The sequence below is a fragment of the Calcarisporiella thermophila genome, assembly GCF_041956535.1.
Source record: "Calcarisporiella thermophila strain CBS 279.70 unplaced genomic scaffold VTP21scaffold_39, whole genome shotgun sequence".
Lineage (NCBI taxonomy): Eukaryota > Fungi > Calcarisporiellomycota > Calcarisporiellomycetes > Calcarisporiellales > Calcarisporiellaceae > Calcarisporiella > Calcarisporiella thermophila.
Window position 1 is genome coordinate 67,908 of NW_027192229.1, and position 21,247 is coordinate 89,154.

Here is a 21,247-nt window from a genome sequence, read left to right on the forward strand (position 1 = left end):
TAAAAAATGAGGTAAAAATAGAGAAAATGGTGAAAGATCTTTCAAGGATTGCTGCTAGGTGACCTTTTCTGGGAGTTCTGAAGAATAGAAATCAAAGGTCAACAAAGATCAAAAGCGAGAAACTCCCAAGGAGTGATAAAGGAAGGGGAAGAGAAGATTTTATTGACTTGATGACGTCGACAGACCAACTAATGTCGACAGGATTTTACGTGTCAGCTCGAGAACTTTAGATCATCCTTCCTTTTGCTTTACAAATTCATAATGGGCGTTGCCAACCTGTTAACTGCACTCTTACTCTTCATCAATGCGATTGCAGTATTAAATGAAGAAAGATTTCTTGCTCGTATCGGGTGGAGCTCGACTTCTTTTCATGGCTATGGAGATCAAGGTCAATCAATAAAAGCACGGATGGTCAATCTGATATCTGCAACAAGAACACTAATGAGAAGTATGTTCGCAAAAGCATTTAGCTTCTGTTCAAATAATTATATTGACAATTATTTTCCTTTCTTCCCTTAGTTCCCCTCATCGTAATCAATCTCCTCGTGATAAGCTATAGATTAATTCTGGGTTAAAATGGATCAGGCCAAACTTTCATCTATTTGAATCTTATTCCATTTTCACCTCCGCATTTGTACCTTATAAGCCTCTTCTCTTTTTATTCTGTTATTGTTGAGCTACCTATTTGATTTTATAAAGACTAGTACTCTTTTCATCAGCCTAAGACTACAGGGATTGCTGAAGGCAAAGAAATGATTTAATCCTATAGAAAGCTAATCGTTTTCCCTATCTCTTAAATGATCTCGTAGTCAACTGTGTTTATTCTTCTCGTAAGATGATATATTTGATATTCACTTCATAGCATTTGCATTATGAATTAAATCTAAGCCGCGCTATAATTTTTATTCGAGCTTTATCTCTTAATATTTAGCTGTTCAAATGGAAAAATATTAAACTATATGGATGCAAATTTTCTAATTTCAATTGAACCAATAAAGCCATTAAGGCAACAGCTTCCACTTCCTCCGGATCTCATTTTAAAAATTCTTCAACACGTCCCTGTCCCATCGCTTACAAATGTCGCGGTCGCATGTCGTCGATTCAAGGTGCTCGTGTATGACGATGAGATTTGGGAGGCAAAACTACGTGCTATGGGAGTTTGGAAAGATTTCAATGAGAATGAGAACCCGCTTGATGCGCCAAATGAACCACTCTTTTTATCAAATTCGAGGTCATCACATGCTGGAACGAAGAATGATTTGATGAGCTTTGATCCGTTCACAAATCCCAATAGCTCTGCATCTAGCATGCTCACTCCACCACCAAGTTTATCAACATCATTCACAAATAATTCGACCGGTACTCTTCTAGACCTAGATTCGCTTCCCTCTACTTTTAACAGAGCAGATCGCCCAGTTTCGCTTCACGCCCTCATCCCTGGAATTGGATCTGATCCACTCTCCGCTAATGCACGAGCAAAATCTACCGGAGAGGCTCGTGGTCGATTCCGCCAGATGTTTATAGAGCTATTTCCCTATTACAGGGAGTTCAGGCGTGGAACAAAAGACTTGAGTGTGTTCAGAGATTTCGCGGGAGAACCGCTTCAGATCGCGAAAATGTTGACTCAGCTAGTGGCATTCGGGAGAGCCAAAGTAGTGGATGACTGGAAAGACGTATGTATTATTAAATCCTTTTTGAATTATTCGCTTGCTCATATTTTCTACTTTGCTATATAGATCAATAGTTCAATAGAAGCTGCTTGTCAAGACTTCGAGCATGCATGTTTGCATCACTTCAATAATGCTTATAGCGCAGATGATAGAAAAAATATGGAGGTAATACTTGAACAGTGATATAGTTGTTTATGGGTTTGAACCACAATTTTTTTAAACTGATAGAGATATGCAACGGCATTAACATGTTTAAATGGCGGGCATGCATGTATACAATCTTTTATCCAACATCACCCTCTTTTCTATGACCTACCCTTCAATCCAGGAGAGACCATGGGGTAAAAAGAGTGATTTACCGAGTTTTATAGCCCTATTTAACATAATACATTGGATTCCGTAGCACCGACTTTTTACCTTTAAAGAATTTCAGCAAATACCTTACTGATGAGATTAAAAAGCAAGCAGCACTTATTAACGATGTATTCCCGAGCGAAGCGGATGTGCTATATTTATTTTGCGAACGTTTATTTGAAGATGTGGTATATTTCATTATATTATAATTGAAATAACATGTTTCATCAATGTGGGATCATATTATAACTTCTTAGGTAAATGACCATTTAACATCGCTACTAAAGGCTACCCGTGATCACGATGTACAGCTTTATCTTCAATGTGTGTCCGCTGTTACACAGGAGTTACAATCAATCGGAGATGTGATTAGCAATTTGAAACCTGGAGGGATAGATCGCTCGCGTACGGACAAGCTCATTAACAAACAGTTGCACCCAATTGTGCGAAGATATCTGCACGATGAGTTACAATGGGTGAGCGACAACTGTGTATTGGCAACTGAGAAATGGGAAGAAGAGGTGAGTATTCTTGCTATTACCTAGAACTAGAATTTTATCATTCATCCGCCATACAATGACGTTTAATTAGAGAAAATCAATTAAACGGGCGAAATCTAAGCGATTAAGTAATCCAATGGCCACACCAAATCGAGAGCTTTACAAGCGCAATTATTTAAAGGCATTCCGTAAAATCCTATTGCTGCCAGCAGACATCGTCACCTCTTCCATTCAGACAATCCAGGGCTTCTCCGGTCCTGGAAAATCTTCAAGTAGACCATCCACTCCAGATCCATCAAAAATTTCATCAAATAGTCAGCAGAATGGAGACAGCCCCAAGTTGGAGACTAAAAGTCAATCGAAGCAAGAAGCTATGAGCGCGCAAGAAGTACAAGGAGCGCTCATGGCCGCACAATTGGATGAAATGCAAGATATTTTGAGCCTGGAGATGTCTCTTCACTTGATTCATATCAACAAAGAAGCTCAACAGCGAGTAGGATTTTTCTTAAGATTGGCAGATGAATATGGCGAGCAAGCGTAAATATCATACACTATTACATTGTGTCTGGGAGATATAACAAAACATTTTTTGTGCTGATTTGATAGCCAAAAAACCATTGAAACTATATTTATTCATCTACTACGGACGCTAGGTATGCATCACATTAAACCAGGGTTCGAAGAGTAAGTAGATTGCTTCTACCTAATACTATATTGTAGCTCAACCAACATCAATCTTGGCATTAGGGCTATAGAACACCTCGGAAGCTGTAATAAGTTAGACTCTACTATCGATCATCAAACCCCTATCACTTCTCTCCGTGACTTCTTCGAGCTTATTCATATGGCCGATCTTATCCAACAAATGGTGCACGTGTACTACGAAGAAGAAATGGTATTTTTTAGTATTGAATTTGCTTATCTGGTGCAATAATTCTAACAACTGCTGTTTGATATATAGGGAAGATATATTGATAAAACCGATTTCCTCTCAGATTGCAATAAAGAAAAGAAGAATTTTGAGCGCTTACTTGATGACTATGTAGCACGGGGACTTGACCGTAGCCTACAAGTGCTGATAGATCATGTGGAGTATATTCTTCTTCGCGATCAAGCTGCCTCAGATTTTCTTCCCGCACACGGACAAGTACTTGACTTGCAGCCGACAAAAGCTTGTAAAAATGCAGCTGATTGTGTTCAGCTGCATACTCAGCTTTTGCTTGGATGTACAGATAAAACAATGCTGGATGTGTTTTTTCAGGAAATAGGCTCCCGATTTTTCTCGTAAGTACTAGCCCTTCTTTGCCTCTTGCACTTATTAGGCTAATAGCTGGCCTTATGACAGAGTTTTATGCAAACACTTCAAGCGGTTTACTATTAACGAGGCTGGTGGCTTCCAGTTAATTTGTGATCTCAATCACTACAACCAGTGTGCGTGGTCTCTCCGCCAGCAGCCCACTACTCGACTCTTCATGGCACTAAAAGACCTTGGCAATCTTTTTATAATCCAATCACCCGAAGCTCTAAAAGAGTTTATTCATGATGGAGAGCGTTTTGGTGGGACATTTAGGGTGGAGGAGGTATTGGAGTTCGTACAGTTAAGGGCTGACTGGAAAATGATCCAGAAAGAGGTGGAGAGAGACAAATTGGATTGCATAGTGATGTGAAGAATTTGTCAATTTTCGAGTCATAAGCAACGATGGACATTTGGAATTTGCCTTTTTTTTGGTTTCTTTTATGTGTTAATAACCTTTTTATTTAATAATAATATCCTGATCTCGTTCAATTTGGTAGTTTTAATTTGCCCACTTAATTTTCATTCAAATAGTATGTAGTATATTTACCTCGAGGTAATTATCAGATGGCTCACATGAGTCATAATAATCAATTGAAATTTCAAACTCTATATAACGTTAAATAATACCCGATATTAAATTAGAAACTCGAAAGTTAAAGAGACCGTCGAGATTTGACGTTAAAGCCAATTTAACCACCTGGGATCAATTATTCTTGCACTAAAGAATGACTGTACCTATAAAGACCGCAAGCAGCAACATCAAAAAGAATGTTACCGTGCGTCCATTCTCGCCCTCCAATGATGAAAAACATTTTGAGCGCATTCGTGGCCTCATTAACAGTGCCTATCGTTCAGGTAGGTTGAATTTGAAGGCATTTCCAAACTTAAGAAATTAAACCATTGCCCTAAATGTGAATGGATTGTCTAGATAAAAGTTGGACCACCGAAAAACATCTGATTCGGGGAGAGAGGATGACTATCGAAAATCTCAGACGCACTTTGGAAAATGACTCAATTCATTTGTTCCTCGCATCGATTCCCGGGAATTCGGCGGAGAATAAACAAGCTTCCAGTGAAGATGAGCTGATCGTAGGAACCGTTGATATCGAGTTCAATGAAGAATATCCTGGTGCAGGACTTCTTGGCTGTCTTGCAGTGGACCCAGAATTTCAGTCCCATGGCATAGGTTCACGACTCGTCTCCCATGCCATGCACTTTGCTAAAGAGCAACTCAAGCTGAGCAAAATGGTGATATGGGTTGTGGACAAGCGTTCAGATATTATTGGGTGGTATGAAAGACTTGGCTTTAAGAAGACAATGGAAAGACGCCCATTTGTATGGCCCAACCTAATCCGGGACGGAATTGAGCTCGATTTTATTGTGCTAGAAAAAGCTCTGTAAACCGAATGTTTGCTTGCATAGTGTGCACATCTTAACAAAAGATCTTTACATGCTTTGACGAACCTTAGCTCTTCGCCAAAAGATTTATCCAATTAATTTGATTTTTATCGAGATTTATTACCGTAAAAAATTAAAATCAACTCCGCTCAAGTCAGAAAGCATATATCTGACAACCTAGTCCTCCATTATTTTTTCTGAATTGACAACAATGAGCATTACTTCTGTTGAGAATCTAAAGAATCAGGTCAAGATATCCAGCGCCAAACTCGAACATGACGTGCATGTAGAGAGGCTGTATAAAATTATTAATGCCGCATACCGCTCAGGCAAGTGTTTTTCTATATCTAACGGTTCGAGAAGCTATCTTATACTTACCCTGAATTAAATAGATAAGGGATGGACGCACGAAGCTCACCTTGTAAAAGAAGATCGCATCACTATCCCCGAACTTAAAGAGCTAATTGCTGATGTAGAACACAAGCACGGTCATCTTCTGCTAGCATTTCTTCCTGCAGACTCCACCCCCGTTCTAAACCCGACGGATGCAGAGCGTGCTCTCGGCGAAGTTGTCGTGGGCAGCATTCAGATAGAGCCATCGCCACGTGGTGAAGATGAATGTCTTATCGGATTGCTGGCAGTCGATCCAGCACTTCAATCTTTGGGGATAGGTAGCAGGCTTATGCGAAGTGCAATTGACTTTGCCCGTGATATTCTCAAGAAAAAGCACGCTGCTGTTTGGGTTTTGAACCAGCGGCCAGAGGTCCACAGTTGGTATTCGAGACTTGGCTTTGAGAAAACAGGAGAGCAGCTTGAGTTTGTAAACCCGCAGAATCTAAAAGATAAAGAAACGCATATGATCGTCATGCGTAGGACCTTTTAATTCTACCATATTTATATTTTCAACAATGTAAACCTAAAAAGTGTATCAAGCTTTATATATGTTTTATTTCATTTTATTTCATTTTATTTTATTAGAGGATAAAAATAGAAATGAAGGCCAGAAAACTTATCTGAAGGAAATAATAAAAAAGGGTTCGACAGAGATTGAAAGTGAAAGAGGACAAGCGGAAAAAAGTGAAGTTGCTGCAATGAAGGGTATTAAATTAATGTCAAAGTCCAATGTGAACAGGATGGGGTGCTATAACTTTAAATCTGCCAGTATCCGTGAGCATATCTTCCTATACTGCCACGCGTCGCCGCTGATCCTATGAAATTGCACCCCGTGCATTCCAAGTAGCCACGGAACACGAACGATATGCACCTCAAAGCGAAGTATAAGTCCTGCGACCTGTTGGGAAGTCATAGTTGACTCCTCTTCAAAAGACTCTCGATACTCGCCCCCACCACCCCTGATTTTACCTCGCTCATTTTTTAACAAATCGAACTCCATCAGGCTTTGTTGTTGCTGCACCTGCTGTTGGGTGCTTGCAAGATCGATGCTTGGTAAGTGAAGACATTCATATCCTCCCTTAATCTCATGGTATTGTACCCCGATTTGATTTAGCACTTGTTCCACATTGCTTCGAATTTGTAGAGCGGGCTTAGTGGATGTGGTTGCTACCGAAAACAGTCCCTTCAAGAACACAGGTTTTGCCTCCATCCGCTGCTTGTTCGAACTGGGCGTGGTAGGCGTCGTAGGAGAGAAAGGATAGCTGTTGTTTGTGTGCTGAGGAGAGGTAAATTGCTCCGAAGATTGCTGCTGAGGGATGGAGACTTTAGGGAGTTCAACGGCGGGTGCTTTGGTATTAGCCGAGCGGCCGCCGCCAGATGATGCTGCTGCACTGGCAATCCAGGACCCCCCGATTGACGATGGGCGTTGTCTATGCCGGCGGTATTCCGTTTCCGGCAAAGAAACCGCTCGAGTAACCCCCTTTGTATCGCCTACTTCCTCAGAGTCTCGGACACTATCACGCTCCGTTAGTTGCGGAGAAGGGGTGGCATAAGCAGAAAGCGCAGAAGGATGTCTTGAGTGTTGGCCTTTGAAGGTGGGGCGCCGCCCTCCATCTAGAGAAGTTCTACCCAGAGCCATCCCCAACCTTTTGAAAACGCTCCCATCACTCTTGCTTGGACTGCTAGGTTCCTCTCTCGAAAATATCGAAGGCCGCTCATCTCGGCCCAGTGTACGTCGTCGTTCCTTGGTTGGCACCGTGGGGGGCGGATGGTAGAGATCGGGAACATCTATTTCCAACGAAGGACCGTTGGTAGCATGCAATGGATCGGGCAAGGGAATCTGTGGGGCAGCAAATCTTTGCTGTTGCGCCTGTTGCTGTCGTAGCTTTTGTTCCGCTTGTGCCTTCAAGGCCTGCCGTTCTCTTTCTTGCTTCTCGCGTACAAGATGGTATATCGATATCAAGGGGTGATATGCCTCAGGCAGAGTAATTGGATCGTCCGGGGGTGGAGGTGGTGGCGTCTTTCCTCCCCCCATTTGTTTATTAAATAGGGTCTTAACAGTTGAATTGTTTCGCATGGATGAGGGAGCAACGGATTCTACGCTTCTCCAATACGCCTGGTTCTGTGCAAGCTGCTTAGCAGCACGCTGATACGTGTCACTTGTCACGATTGCCTCCAACTCGCGCCGAATTTCTTGCTCAGTGCCAAACTCAAATCCAGTCATTCCACGAATAACATCCATGTCAAGAGGGAGACTAAGTGGTAGGCGGTATGGTAAATAGTTTTTGATTTTGGTGTCAAATCCCCGATTTAGCCAGGGATGCTCCATGATCTCGGTTAGTGTAGCGCGTTGTGAGGGATCTGTTACAAGCATGCGAGAAATGAGATGCTTGCATTCTATAGATAGAGGGAGAAAATTAATTAATCATGAGAAATCTCTTATGAAGGAAAGAGAACTAGTACCAGAACTAAGATAATTGGGATATTCCACAATCCCCCGTTTAATTTTCGCGTGCAGTGCAGGCATGCTTTGATCATCAAACGGCACCTTTCCACATACCAATACATATAAAACAATTCCAAGACTCCAGATATCTACTTCTGGTCCAGTATACATCTTTGCATTTAGGAGTTCAGGTGCTGCAAAGTAAAGCGAGCCGCAGAATGTGGAGAGCAGTTTGTCTGGCGAGTAGAGGTTCGAGAGCCCAAAATCGATGATTTTAACGTCCCCCATCTTGGAAATTAGGATGTTTTCAATTTTTAAGTCTAAAGATAGAAAAAAAAAATTGAATAAAAAACCCTCTACCCAATAGTTGTGCTAAACAAAATGTACATACCCCGGTGTACTATCGAGTTTCGATGGCAATAATCTATTAAAATAAAAAGAAAAAAACCGCAAATAAGCGCATGAACACACATATAATAACACTTAGTGTATTGCTGATTCATACCAAGTGCGCTTACAATTTGTCGTATAAATTTTCGAGCCTGCTTTTCCTTAATCTTCCCATGGCTGATTATATAATCGAGGAGCTGTGCTCCGTCTACAAATTCAAATACCATATAATAGTAGTTTGGGAGCACCATCATCTCGCGCAATCCTACAATATATGGGTGGTGTAGCAGTAGCATGATGGAGCCTTCGCGAATAGTACGTATTTCTCGATTTTCATTCTTTTCTGGCCTAGATTTTCGTCCGCCGCTGTTGTTATGTGTACGCGGAATGATCTTGATGGCAAACTAGAGAGAGAAACATTGATGGTCGATAAGTTAATCGAGCCAAGTATAAAATCTTGAAATCAGTACTGAGGCGTTGAATATTTTGCCACACAAATCTATACCTTTTCACCAGTAGTATTGTGGACACCTAATTTCACTTTTCCCATACTTCCTGCACCTAGAGTTTTGGTGAGCGTATATGCGCCAAGTATTTTCTTGGTTCTCGATTGTTGCTGCTTTATTCTCCGCGCATCGTCTATATCGGTAGTGAAATTTTCATTGGCGAAATCGGATGTTGACGATTGCGCGGTTTGAGTGGAAGGAATATTAGCACTCTGAGAACACTCTACTTCATTTGCGGATTGCGGCGCGATCTTATCAAGGATCTCGGAAGAAGAGGGAGGAATTGGAGGAAGCACTTTTTCTGCAAGAACGGCAGACATTGTGTCTCAAATAGATGAATAACAAGTGGTAGATTTGAGTAGAGAAGAGAGAAATATCAAGAATAATTGTCATATAATATCCGCTCAACTATATGTCTGTAAAGTCGAGCCAAATCAACATAGCTGTGACTCCGAGTTGAAATAATGTTGAAATAGAAAATAATAACTGATGTTTGACGTTATGTCAGGGACACATTAAATACCCGAGTTGGGGAGTAGAAGAGTTGCAACACCACAGGTGTGTAAAGGACTAGAATGGTTTGTCCGAACGTCTCTTGTGGAGATAAATTAAACTGCGCCACTGCGTTACCTAACCTAGAATTCTGAGAAATTTCTCTTAGGTGAATATTATGTTGGATATTCTCTGGCGGAAAGAGTTAAGGACGGGTTTTGTATTTATTACGCTTCTAAGTTCAAGGATTCAGATTAACTATCAACTCCCTGTTGAATCTGCCCCCTAATACGTGCTACATAGTCCGCAGAATCCTTGCATATGACTCGACTCGGACATATGTCGCACTTGAAGGCCAGCGAGTTTATTTAGCAGCCACTATTTTATTTTTAAGTCGTACACCATGTTTGGTCGTTGCTTAACTCCTGGTGGATATATGGTAATAATATCATAAAATAGGAATAAGCCCTCCTCTCTTACATACGTGCTTTCTTATTGCTTACTCCCCAATTTTTAATACCCAAGCATTTAAAGTTTATGTTTTTGAACGATGAATAGATTAAAAAACACAAGAACACGCGTTTTAATTTTTAATTTTTTTTATATGAAGTTTTGCTAGATATCGAACGAGATTTTACCATTTCTCTACTTTTCACCAGTGGCATTTTATGTATCTTGTGTTTTCTTAATGTCACCTGATATTATCTCTACCTTGCCCTTCGCATAGAATTTGATACTTGGATCTATGTTTTAAAAACGTTATACTTTCTAAACCATTATAATAAGTACTCATTAACATCCTTAGAGTAAGAAGAGCAATCGAGAGTTTGTACACGAGTGCGACTTGGAATATGAAAAAAGATGCCAGGTACGAGTCGCCCGAGGAATCTTGCACCCTTGTTCCAAAAAAACGACCATGGCTCGATTTAGTGCTTAATCCATGCGAGTCGACTTTATCCAAATCTACAACAACTAAATTAGAGAGCAATGATAAATCCCAGGGAGCGAAATCTCGTGAAGGGATGTCTATGGATGAGCAAATAAGCACTGTTGTGGAAATTTTGGCAGGGATATTGCGACTGACCAAAGAAGATGTTGAATACCGACTCCCTCAACTAGAAATGAGTATGCATCTATTTAATCTAGTGTGCCGCCGCATTTAATTTTAACTACTATTTTTACAGATGATGTGCGCAATAATCCCTCTCCTATTCTTGCTGAAATCAATTCACTGCTCGATGGCTCAGATGCAAAATTAATTTCCTCCCTACATCATCTACGCCAATGTCTGGCTGAGACTACCTCCCCCTCTTATAGCGCATATGCCCGAGCCATCAATTTCTATGCGCTAATGACCGCTTTTATCACAGTATGTCAATGCTTTTTTGAGGTCTTGGTCTGGGAGCTGTCAGCAAGCTCAGAGAACGATACCGCATTTATCATGGGTGATCGAAATCATGTATTAAGGAAATTCTTGACCGCATTTCATAACGAAGACAACTTCCTTGCAGAGACCGGTAGGCAAGGTGGCATGGATGCATTTTTGTGGCACTATCACCTTGTCACCTGCCCCAACAGCCCACGTCAAAAACTGTCGGGCGGTTCAAATATGACGGATCGTCTAATTGCAGATTTGCAAGCAAAATCTATTCGTTTTGTGTCCCTAGATGCTATAGAATCCATTTACTCGACGTTTTACACCCAATATTTCCTAAATGCCGTCGCGACCCAACATCAAAAGGATCATGGCCAATTCTACACTCCACGCGGTGTGATCAGGTTTATGTGGGATCGATGTCTGCATGATCGAGACGAGTCGACCTTACTGCAAAGAATCCTTGATGTTAAGGATTCTAATGATGGCAATAAGATGGAAGTAGACGGGTTTATCCCGCGGGTGCTAGATCCCTGTATGGGCACTGGAGGATTTCTTGCCGAATACATCAACCGTCTAACCACCGCTGCATCGCACCACCCCAAAATATGGAACTCTCCAACACATATTCAGACACTTATACGCGCTATCTGTGCGAATCTTTGGGGCATTGAAATAGACTCTTTTGCACTCCACTTCTGTCGCATAAATATAATGGCTCACCTTTTGCCGCTGTATTGGCGTAGTATACGACTCTCGGGATCTTGGCCCGATATTTATCAGTTGCCGCGTTTAAAATTGTTTTGTAACGACACAATGCGGTTGCATGTGGGGGAAGACGATGACAGGTGGGAAGCTCATGAGATGCATACCCTTAGGGAGATAATTCAATTCGACTTCGTGGTAACAAACCCGCCCTACATGATCCGGAAAACAGGGTATTTAGCAGCACCGGACAACAAGCTCTATGATGAGCGTGTATTAGGAGCACGGGGTACTCAAGCATATCTGTACTTTTTATGGTTTGCACTGCAACGATTAGTGCCTGAGACGGGTGTCGTGTGTCTTATCACAGGTAAACTTATTACACCGCGAAATAACATAGGTTGGAATGGTTCAATAACTCGCTTTGTTCTATTTAGCGAGCCAATGGTTGGGGCTGGAGTTTGCCGATAAGCTGAGGTATTTGGATGAAGATGCTCGGCTTTATATCGGCAATTTCTCACATCTTGAACCTTTTTTAGGCTATGGCTTTGGAACAACTGTTACCTTGAAGAATTCTATCAGTTCGAACCCTATCGAGTTTGGCGTAAAGTCCAAACCGATTCATTAATATTCAGAATACGCCGACGAGCAACCCCCCTCAATGTCCCAAGCTCTCCCATCCCCTATCCTGCTGCTCCGACGAACGGCAAAGAAAACGGAACACATGAATCACCTCGCGACATAATATTTCTTCGCCATGTCAATAAGCGCTCTACACTTGAAGAGACGCTTGACGCTTACGCTCGATTTGACCCACGGTGCCCATCCGCATCCAATGTAGACTTTCGAATCACGCCTGCTACAAACTTTGCCCCCCCCACCTCCAATGCTTCTTTCACATTCTTAATGCCCACAACCGCAGTAAGCGAGGAGCTTGCAACACTTGTGAGCCATCTGCCAGGTTTGTGTGACCCCAATGGTAAAGTAAGTGGGTGGAGTGACGAGCGCCCGTTAGAATGGCATCGCGGACCTAATACCAACCCCGTTTATGCGCTTGTTGTGAGAACAGCATGGGCTAAAGAAACCTTTGGAGAAGAATGCTGTAAACGGTGGATGAGACGTGTATTTTACTGGAATGGAAAAAACTCCGGAGTTGGAGAGGAGCCCTCCTCTCCTGCCGGGGGAAGTGGAAATGGAAATGGAACTAAAGCGGTAGTAATAAGCAATCCAGCCGTGGGAAGCGGGAAAAAAGAGGCCAAATTCTGGTATTGTAGAGATTCGCTCCGCCTCACAAAAAAAGAATCCTCTCCTGCTGAGAGCTATTTGCCTTTTATTGATCCGGTCCGTGGAGATTACTCACTTATTCTGGTGGATAAGGAGGGAGCGACTAGATTGAAGCAAGAGGTGGGAGAAGAGGGGCCGCTCTGGAAATATTTGCGTGAAGCCAGAGAGCAGCTACAGAGTGGCATGCGAGATAAGGAAGTGGCGTGGTGCCAATTCAACAATTGCGGGTAAATCCAAAAACGAATAAGAGAAATAGAGCATTGAAATCATCTTTTTTTGGATACTATATAGAAGCGATATACCTGTAAAAATCGTCCATCCCATCAACTACGGGTATTTTTCGAAATCACAGGTAGAAAATCAGAAGAACACATTCGCGTGACGGATGCTAATCATTGCTCTGTGTGTCTAGCCAAGACAACGCTTTTTCCTTGATGTAGATAGCGTTTGTGTCACAAATCAGTGTATCTATTTCACCGTCAAGCCTGGGCATCCGCCTGCCTCCTTCTTTCTAGCGCTACTCAACTCAACCTCGGTGCAATATTTTCTTACCGTGCACTGTCGGTATGATCAACAAGGACGTCTGCGATTATTTCGAGAATCAATGGCGCGTGTTCCATACGCGAAACCAAGAGGACAATTATGCATTGAAAGCATGGTCGATTTGGCAATTGGAGCCCGAGAAGTTAGGCACCTGCTGTTTTGGATAGCAACCGGCGGAAGCGGAGATAGCGAGGGTGTCGGAAAAGGATTTCCAGTGGCAGAGAAGATAAGAAGGGGAATTTGGGAAATTTCAAAGAGTGAAAAAACCTGTCTCCTGGATTGGTGGTCCAAGAGGATCGAGTCAGCCAGGAGAGAAAAGGAGCCGAATGGTAACAGCAAGAATTCGGGGGCTAGAGGGTCTGGGAATGAGTCAGTTATACATCACGTCGAAACCTTGCTCTGGATCGGCGCCATCCTCCAGTATGCGGTTGACCAACACGCATATGCTCTCTATCATATTAACCCTGGGATACAAGTTGCCCTTGAACAAGAACTTGGTTTGGAAGTATCAGAAAAAATCATTGAGCAGTATCCGCGATTCACTCCGCCCTCCCATACACAAGGCGAGACAAATGTAATCGAAGAGACCAGAGTTCCCTCCTGGGGAGCAGAATTGATAAAAGAGATGCATAATGTATTGAAAGAGGCCACTCGCTTTTTTGCACGCTGTGGGTTTGAAGCCAACCTTCGCCACTCTTAGCCATACTTTCTCTACCTCAGTCAACCTCCGCCGCAATGTATATGCCCTCACGCATCAGAATGTGAGTTTTCCATGGAGCTGACCGTATATTTGCACTGGAACGAACCTGTAATTTACCCTTACAGCTAATGTTATTAATGTGAGAGTCTATGACTAGATTACGCATAGAGCCTGTTTTAATCGAATAAGATGAAATAATTTTAACGTGTAAAGTGTGGGAATGACTTAATATCCAAACCATGAGTTTCGAAATACGATAGCAAATACAGAGCCTATCTCAATTGAAGAGCGCGATCTCCATTATCCAAGGATATGCGACCGAACCATGTGTTGTTTTATGCACCGCTGTGTATGTAAATGCTCTAGGGGTATTTGGCTATCCTCGAAATAACTGAGGGTTGAATACTTGGGGGATGTAGGGCTTCCTAACCGAATGGATGGAATTTTTTAGCTAAATTAAGTTGCATTAACTATTTGGACTTTGATTTGCCCGCTCTTAAGCCTCGCCGTAATATTTTATGTCTAATAATCACATCCGCGATTGAATCCCTCCATCTCAAAATGAGTTCCACGGCTCATCGCATCCCAGCTCCTAAAAATGTACGTCCCCAAACAAATCGTACTGCATCGACTCGTAGCACGACTGATCCAGCCGTGAAGGTAGCTTCGCCTGGTTCCGACAAATATACTTCCGCTAGGCAGCCAAAGACCATTGTTGCAGGATCACGAATTCCAACACCATCTATGCCCAGCAAACCACAGGTAGCATCCACCCAAACTCCATCGAAGACTGCAAGTCGTCTCACTCCCCCCGTGCCCTCACCGGACATGAGGGAACATAAACCTCCCCCCAGGATTCCACATCCCGCCACCACCTCAAAACCAGTTTCCAGCTCGACATCAGGCGGCATGAATCGCCTAACCCCTACAGCTTCTGTCACCCCTCGTACACCCGCGCCGAAAACACCCACCCGCACCCCCACCCGCACCCCCACACGATCACCTCGCACCCCGCTCACATCTTCCTCTACTCCAAAGGCAAAGGCCTCCCCATCAGTAAGAGAGGCAATCGCGCAGGCGCGATTACGAATGTCCAAAAAAGCAATGGAAAATAACAGCACTGACGACGACGACGCCAAGATGAGCTTAGAAATGGAAATAAAGAGAGCCAAGGCTACCGGTAGGAAACCAGTTTCGTTGCTACATATTATCTAATATTAACTCTATTGTCTACCTATATTTCATATGTCTCCATGAAGGCCGCATCAACCTTTCAAATCGCGGATTGACGGAAGTTCCAAAAGAGGTGTGGAACATGTACCGCGTTGACCCCAAATCCATAGTGATAGATCTGAGCAGAAGCGCCGCAGATGACCCATACGAGTCTCCCATTGCGGTCGACCTCACATCTCTTGTCCTTGGAGATAATAATCTAACCTGTATTGACTCGCGTATTGCCGAATTCGCTGCATTGACCAATGTCGACCTTCGAAACAATGAGCTCACCGAACTCCCACATGACTTTGGGGGGCTCCGTAGATTGAAAATTCTAAATTTGTCAGGGAATAGATTGATGGCCGTCCCGCAAGTCATCTTTCAACTTGCAGAGCTGGTGGAATTAAATTTGGCAAAAAACCAGCTGAGCGGTAGGCTGGCGCCCGAGATAGGTAGACTTGCGAATCTGAGAATGCTGGATGTATCGGATAACATGCTTGATATGTTACCTGCAAAGGAGCTTGAGTGTTTGGTGGAATTGAGAATACTGAACATCTCAAAAAATCGACTGCCTTTTCTACCTGCGCATGCGCTGTTGAAGATGGTGAGACTGGAAGAATTGGAGGCAGGCGAAAATGCTCTTACAACGGCCTTCGCCGGTCTGAGAGATATCCTTAGTGGTGGTGAGGACGGGGAAAGCACAAACAGCTCCGACGCACGGTACCATTCGGCTTTTGTGATGCCTGCGTTGACCCGCCTCAATTTGCGCAAAAATGCTCTAGTTTGCTTCGATGACCATCCCACCGAACACATCCGAATGCCCAGCCTTCGTGAGCTATTTCTCACACACAACCACCTCGCTGACTTGGGCAAGCTTTTCCTCCACGCACCACTACTTCAAGTTTTGGATATAGGTTACAATAAGTTCACAGAGGTACCCGCCCATCTCACTCAATGCACAAAGCTGCAGCGCCTAGACTTAAGCTACAACACAATATCTGAACTACCAACAGAATTTGGCCGCTTGGAGGGGTTAAAAGTGCTAGCAGTTGACGGAAATATTATTCGTGGTGCCCCCCGTACCGGGAAAACTGAGGACATATTGAAGTGGCTGCAGAAACGTCTGACACTCTCTCAACCGCACTCCGAGGTACACAATGAGCGAGAAGACGCGCCGCCAAGAACAGACAAAGCTTCCGTGCAGACCAAGGATCGGGCTACTCCCACTTCGGATTCAGCGCCAACAAGGACCGACGCAGAATCATCCTCGGAAATCTGGAGTACTCAGCCCCATACCGCTCTACAGACTAGAATTCTCCATCTCGAGAAAAGGGGGCTTACCGACTTGACCCCCCAAGATTTGGCCGGCCCCACGTTTTCACCTCACACAATCGAGCTTAGCCATAACAAACTAGCATCCATTCCGCATGCACTAGCTGGAGACGCGTTTGCTAACTTAAAATCACTGAGCCTCCATCACAACCGGCTGGAAACGTTCAAAGTTTTAATGGTTGGTGTGCAATTTACACATTTAGAGGCTCTTGACCTTTCGCACAACCTAGTTAGTATATAACCTGTGTTGACAATGTGGACGTTCACTAAAGCTCCTTACTTCTTGTTTTTCTGCTAAGATCACAGATATCTTTACCCCGTCGGAGGAAGATCGGGGTGACAAGTCAAGTTTCCCCGCCCTTCACCAACTCGTTCTCGCCTTCAACCGCCTAACCAGCCTTCCCCCCTCCCTCACGCATTATTTTCCTCGCCTGCACTCCCTGGTAGTTTCAAACAATCTCATTGAACGAATCGAACCCTCCTCCTTTACAGGCCTGCAGCTTTTAGATTTGTCAAACAACAGCATTGGGCATCTCCCGCCCGAACTGGGGCTTGTGACTAGCATCAAAACTATGATGGTGGAGGGGAACATGTTTAGGGTCCCGAGGCGGCAGGTGTGGGAAAGAGGCACCGATACTTTGATGGAATGGCTGAGGAATCAAATGCCGCTTGAAGATGGAGCCTAGCGCATCACACACCTATTAATATTGTAGTATCCCCCGCTTTATATGCTGCTGCATTGTGCTTTTCTTTTTATACACTAATAAGTTTATCTAAACTGGTCGTACACTTGTTTGGAACCATGGTTGCAATGTTGAAATTTCATTAAAATAAAATGAAAAATTAAAAAAAAAAAAGAAAAAGACAAATAATCTGTAACAACGTTTTATAAAGAGAAAAGTATAACAAGGGGAAATATCATACATCTTTATCGTCCTCCTCATCGGTGCTCCTAATCTTCCTCTTCTTCATCCTCGTCCTCATCCTCCTCTTCGTCCGCGGAGTCCTCCTGTGTCCGGGAGAAGTACCGAGCAAAATCGTATGCGTCATCTTCATCGCTCTCCATATCATCCACTGTGGTTTCTGCCTGTTTCTGTTTCTTGTTTCGAGGCTTTGATTTTGAGCTGGAAGAAGCGGTCTGAATTGGGACAGCGTCTGGGATCTCCTCGTCCTCATCCTCGTCCTCCTCTTGGAGCTCATCCTCCTCCATCGCATCGTCTTCGCTTTCCTGCTCTCTATCCTTGGGATCACGGAGCTCAAAGTCGAATTCTTTAGCGCTCTACGTATTCGAAGGTAGAAATATCAATTGATCATTTCACCTAAAATCAAAGTGGGACCCACTTACCATAGCCAAACACTCGCCGAACTCTTTCTTCCCTAAAAGATTTGATAACACCTCCTCTTCAGCTTGTCTTATTTCGTCCGAGACTTTCTCGGATTTTTTCCCGGGCTTGGGGGGTGTTGTGTAATACTTCACACTCTTGCTCCATTCTTTTAATATGCTCCGTGCTGCGATTTGGATATCTTGCGAGGGTTGGAGGTGGGCCAAAAGTTCGGGGGTTGAGGAGAAAGTGGGGGCGTTGAAAGCCAGTTGGAGAGCTTCTTTGCTGCAGCGAGAGAAGAGGGAATCGACTATGATGGAGAGGAAAGAATGGTTAATCAAACATGCGAGCTGCTAATATAGTGCCCAAGAGTAAAGAGATTTACCCAGTGAAACCGCGTCCTCCACATGCTTGACTTGTCCCCCCCTCAAAATCTCTGCTTCTCCTATGGCACGCACGCTGACCCCCCGTCCTTCGACGACTTCCATTCCCACAGCTTCCAATTCACGCACCACTGCGGATTTTCCAACATGAACAAGCCCCACCACCCCGACGCACCTCGACCCTCGCAAAGCTACCGCAGTGGTCTCTACTAGGTGGGTTGGATAAAGGGTGCGAAGATAATTCAGCCAAGACTTGACCACTTCCCGAGGAACAAACTCGATTTTGTTAAGGGCGAAAACGAGCTTCTTTCCCTTCTCAGTCACCAACCGCTCCACCGCCTTCACACGGGTGCCGAGTGGATCACGTGCATCCAGCACCTCAACCACCACATCCACCTCCTCCCTCTCCAGTAGCTCTCGCCATTCGATTGTACGCTTCACCCTGGCTCCTTTTCCAGCTGAAGCCGCGGCTACTGCCTTGTCCAATTTCTTCTGCTTCTTCTTTTGCTTTTTCTTCTCCTGCTGGGCAAATTGACGCTGACGCTCCTCACGCAGGAGCTTCTCGTTGGCCGAGTCCCGTTTGGCTGCTTCTATTTGGGCCAAGAGCTGCTCTTTGTAGGGATAATTTGCAGGAATTCCAGGATCCTTCTTTTGCTCTGAATTGAAGCAAACAGATGGATTAGTTCATATTATATTCTTTTTACATCATTGACTAAAGGGAATGAATGAAAAGAGCAGCAACTCACTGTGCTTATGAGGATTCTTTTTGGCTTCTTTGCGTAGCTTGCGATGATGCTCGGCTACTCGCTTTAAGATCTTGTAGCGCTTGGAAGCGCTCATCCGCTTACTTTTTCCCTCTATTCTCGAGAAAACAAACCATTAGCAGCATTCTCTTTGTGGTTCTACATCGCCAGTGCTTACTTTTTGGTACCATAGTTCTTACGATTCAGTCTACGATAAAGGGGAAAGAGGAGGTTGAATCAATGACCAAATTAATATTTGGTAGTAAACAAAGATCAAGCAGTCACCGATTCAGCACAGTCACTTTGCCTCCTCTATTAAGGATTCATGATTGAATAGGAACGGTTAGAGTTAATAGAGCCATTGTGAATGTCCATATCACGAGCGCCTCTCAATCTAAGAACCCATTTTCACTATGACAGAACCATTAACTGGTTCCCTGGTCATATGGCACGAGGCCTACGCCAGATCGGGGAACAGCTTCACTCGGTTGATCTGCTTGTCGAAGCAAGAGATGCTAGGATATCCTTTTTGCCATAAAATGGGTTGAGAAATGAATTTGGTTTTTTATGGAGATTAGAAATCATTCTAATTTTCAAACTTTTGGATCCTTAACTCCCCCTGCCCTGTTTACATCCCATTATCAAGCGTCAATCACAATTTTGAAAAGCTCGTCCAAGGGAAGGATCGTCTCATAGTATACAATAAGGCAGATCTCGCAGATCCCACTTATGAACCTGTAAATATTGCTTCACCGTTGGGCTTTGTTTCGGCTATACCCATTTATTGGCATTATTAACGAAGATTGCGATTTGACCTAACTAGATAGTAAAGCAGGCATTTGCAAAATATCTCGGGCAGAAAGTGCTCTTCACGAACGCAGATGCAAGTGTCAACGTGCGAAAGATTATCGAGCATGCAGCGAGTGCGTTCTCCATTGAAGCTTATAACAATTTTAGTCGCTTATCTCGCTCAACCGATGTTCTTTTTTTTTTAACAGATAAGGCGAGAAATGATCCACTTCGATTCCCCTATGTCACCGTCATGGTGGTTGGCCTCCCCAATGTCGGTAAATCCTCGCTCATTAATGCAATGCGTCGCCTTGGCGTCGGCCGTGGAAAGGCTGCCCCGACTTCCCCACTTCCGGGATATACACGGTCGGTGACTGGCAGGGTCAAGGTCTTCGAGGATCCAAGAGTCTACCTGGTGGATACCCCGGGCGTGATGATGCCATACGTGGAAGACCCAATGGTGGGGCTGAAAATGGCTGTGACGGGAGGAATAGGCGAGCGGGCGACAGACGAGTCACTCCTCGCAGACTATTTGTTGTGGAGGTTGAATCAATTCGAAAACTACAGGTATTAGGGCTAGTTGTGAATGGCTCGTGCAGCTCCAGCTCATCCCTATCTTGCTCTGTGCCATAGTTATATCGACAAGTTGAATTTACCCATCGATCCAACCGATAATCTTGAGGAGTTTCTTCCTGCTCTTGCCAAGCGGATTGGTGCCATCCGTCGCGGGGGAGAACTCGATCTTTCGGCGGCGGCGCGGTTTTTCCTCCAACAATATCGAGCGGGCAAATTGGGCCGCCACACATTGGATGACATCCATCCGGCTTGGTTCTCAAGTGCGAAAGTGGGCGTAAGTAGGCGACAAGCAAAGAAGCAGGCGAAGCTAGAAGAACGAGCGAAGAAGAGAAAAGAAACCCCACTCACTGTACATAAACTCTAGTGTATATTTAATAAAACATCACGGGGTTTTTTTTTCGCTCTCTTCATTTCCTCTTTAAGGCTCCTTGGCTAAAGCCCAATACCACACCCGGCTCATGCTCTGGTTTATTTCGCGCTTCAAGTCAATGCGCACCTTAAGCAGAAATCTATGCGCCACCCTTAAACTTATACATGGATATCGATGTTTTATTTGGAGTCTTCATTCTTTGGACCGACTTCTCACAACTCCCTTTCACCAAGTTCTTAGATTCCAAAGAGTGCTGAATATGAGAAATGACGGTCATCCCGGGCCAAAAATTTAAACACTGGGAGAAGCTGGTAGCATCATTATGTAAGGTCCAGGCTTATTCCAAGAGTTCATTAAGATCCCAGCCTTAATTTTAAACTAAATCGATGTTTCTTTCAAGGAAGGTTTAGGGCATTGCTTAGGAGAGTTTAAACTAAAAGAATGCCTTGGCCTATCAACTGCAC

At 43.8% G+C, this 21,247-nt stretch overlaps 9 protein-coding genes across 9 annotated transcripts; 7 read left to right on the forward strand and 2 right to left on the reverse strand.

Moving 5' to 3' along the window:
* Positions 1-261: 261 nt before the first annotated feature.
* Positions 262-575, forward strand: VTP21DRAFT_8229 (uncharacterized protein; the record flags this gene model as incomplete). The annotated part of the gene is made up of 2 exons (XM_069399057.1): positions 262-448; positions 520-575. 2 exons carry the CDS (start codon positions 262-264, stop codon positions 573-575), a joined length of 243 nt encoding a protein of 80 aa, XP_069245789.1.
* Positions 576-959: 384 nt separating this feature from the next.
* On the forward strand, positions 960-4,191 carry VTP21DRAFT_8230 (uncharacterized protein; the record flags this gene model as incomplete). The annotated part of the gene is made up of 10 exons (XM_069399059.1): positions 960-1,673; positions 1,737-1,835; positions 1,899-2,011; positions 2,074-2,212; positions 2,282-2,545; positions 2,616-3,061; positions 3,131-3,208; positions 3,272-3,419; positions 3,486-3,808; positions 3,870-4,191. 10 exons carry the CDS (start codon positions 960-962, stop codon positions 4,189-4,191), a joined length of 2,646 nt encoding a protein of 881 aa, XP_069245790.1.
* A 355-nt stretch (positions 4,192-4,546) lies between these two features.
* VTP21DRAFT_8231 (uncharacterized protein) lies at positions 4,547-5,222 on the forward strand (the record flags this gene model as incomplete). The annotated part of the gene is made up of 2 exons (XM_069399060.1): positions 4,547-4,676; positions 4,750-5,222. 2 exons carry the CDS (start codon positions 4,547-4,549, stop codon positions 5,220-5,222), a joined length of 603 nt encoding a protein of 200 aa, XP_069245791.1.
* A 208-nt stretch (positions 5,223-5,430) lies between these two features.
* VTP21DRAFT_8232 (uncharacterized protein) lies at positions 5,431-6,102 on the forward strand (the record flags this gene model as incomplete). Its single annotated transcript, XM_069399061.1, has 2 exons — positions 5,431-5,548; positions 5,612-6,102. 2 exons carry the CDS (start codon positions 5,431-5,433, stop codon positions 6,100-6,102), a joined length of 609 nt encoding a protein of 202 aa, XP_069245792.1.
* Positions 6,103-6,360: 258 nt separating this feature from the next.
* On the reverse strand, positions 6,361-9,274 carry VTP21DRAFT_8233 (uncharacterized protein; the record flags this gene model as incomplete). The annotated part of the gene is made up of 5 exons (XM_069399062.1): positions 6,361-8,009; positions 8,076-8,378; positions 8,450-8,482; positions 8,564-8,852; positions 8,954-9,274. 5 exons carry the CDS (start codon positions 9,272-9,274, stop codon positions 6,361-6,363), a joined length of 2,595 nt encoding a protein of 864 aa, XP_069245793.1.
* A 1,023-nt stretch (positions 9,275-10,297) lies between these two features.
* Positions 10,298-14,053, forward strand: VTP21DRAFT_8234 (uncharacterized protein; the record flags this gene model as incomplete). The annotated part of the gene is made up of 6 exons (XM_069399063.1): positions 10,298-10,571; positions 10,631-11,896; positions 11,964-12,003; positions 12,066-13,037; positions 13,102-13,162; positions 13,223-14,053. 6 exons carry the CDS (start codon positions 10,298-10,300, stop codon positions 14,051-14,053), a joined length of 3,444 nt encoding a protein of 1,147 aa, XP_069245794.1.
* Positions 14,054-14,614: 561 nt separating this feature from the next.
* VTP21DRAFT_8235 (uncharacterized protein) lies at positions 14,615-17,286 on the forward strand (the record flags this gene model as incomplete). The annotated part of the gene is made up of 3 exons (XM_069399064.1): positions 14,615-15,233; positions 15,313-16,829; positions 16,900-17,286. The coding sequence occupies 3 exons, from the start codon at positions 14,615-14,617 to the stop codon at positions 17,284-17,286; spliced, it is 2,523 nt and encodes an 840-aa protein (XP_069245795.1).
* A 266-nt stretch (positions 17,287-17,552) lies between these two features.
* VTP21DRAFT_8236 (uncharacterized protein) lies at positions 17,553-19,239 on the reverse strand (the record flags this gene model as incomplete). Its single annotated transcript, XM_069399065.1, has 5 exons — positions 17,553-17,879; positions 17,946-18,232; positions 18,308-18,961; positions 19,052-19,162; positions 19,227-19,239. 5 exons carry the CDS (start codon positions 19,237-19,239, stop codon positions 17,553-17,555), a joined length of 1,392 nt encoding a protein of 463 aa, XP_069245796.1.
* Positions 19,240-19,415: 176 nt separating this feature from the next.
* On the forward strand, positions 19,416-20,777 carry VTP21DRAFT_8237 (uncharacterized protein; the record flags this gene model as incomplete). Its single annotated transcript, XM_069399066.1, has 5 exons — positions 19,416-19,568; positions 19,681-19,785; positions 19,872-19,971; positions 20,047-20,404; positions 20,471-20,777. 5 exons carry the CDS (start codon positions 19,416-19,418, stop codon positions 20,775-20,777), a joined length of 1,023 nt encoding a protein of 340 aa, XP_069245797.1.
* Positions 20,778-21,247: the final 470 nt, after the last annotated feature.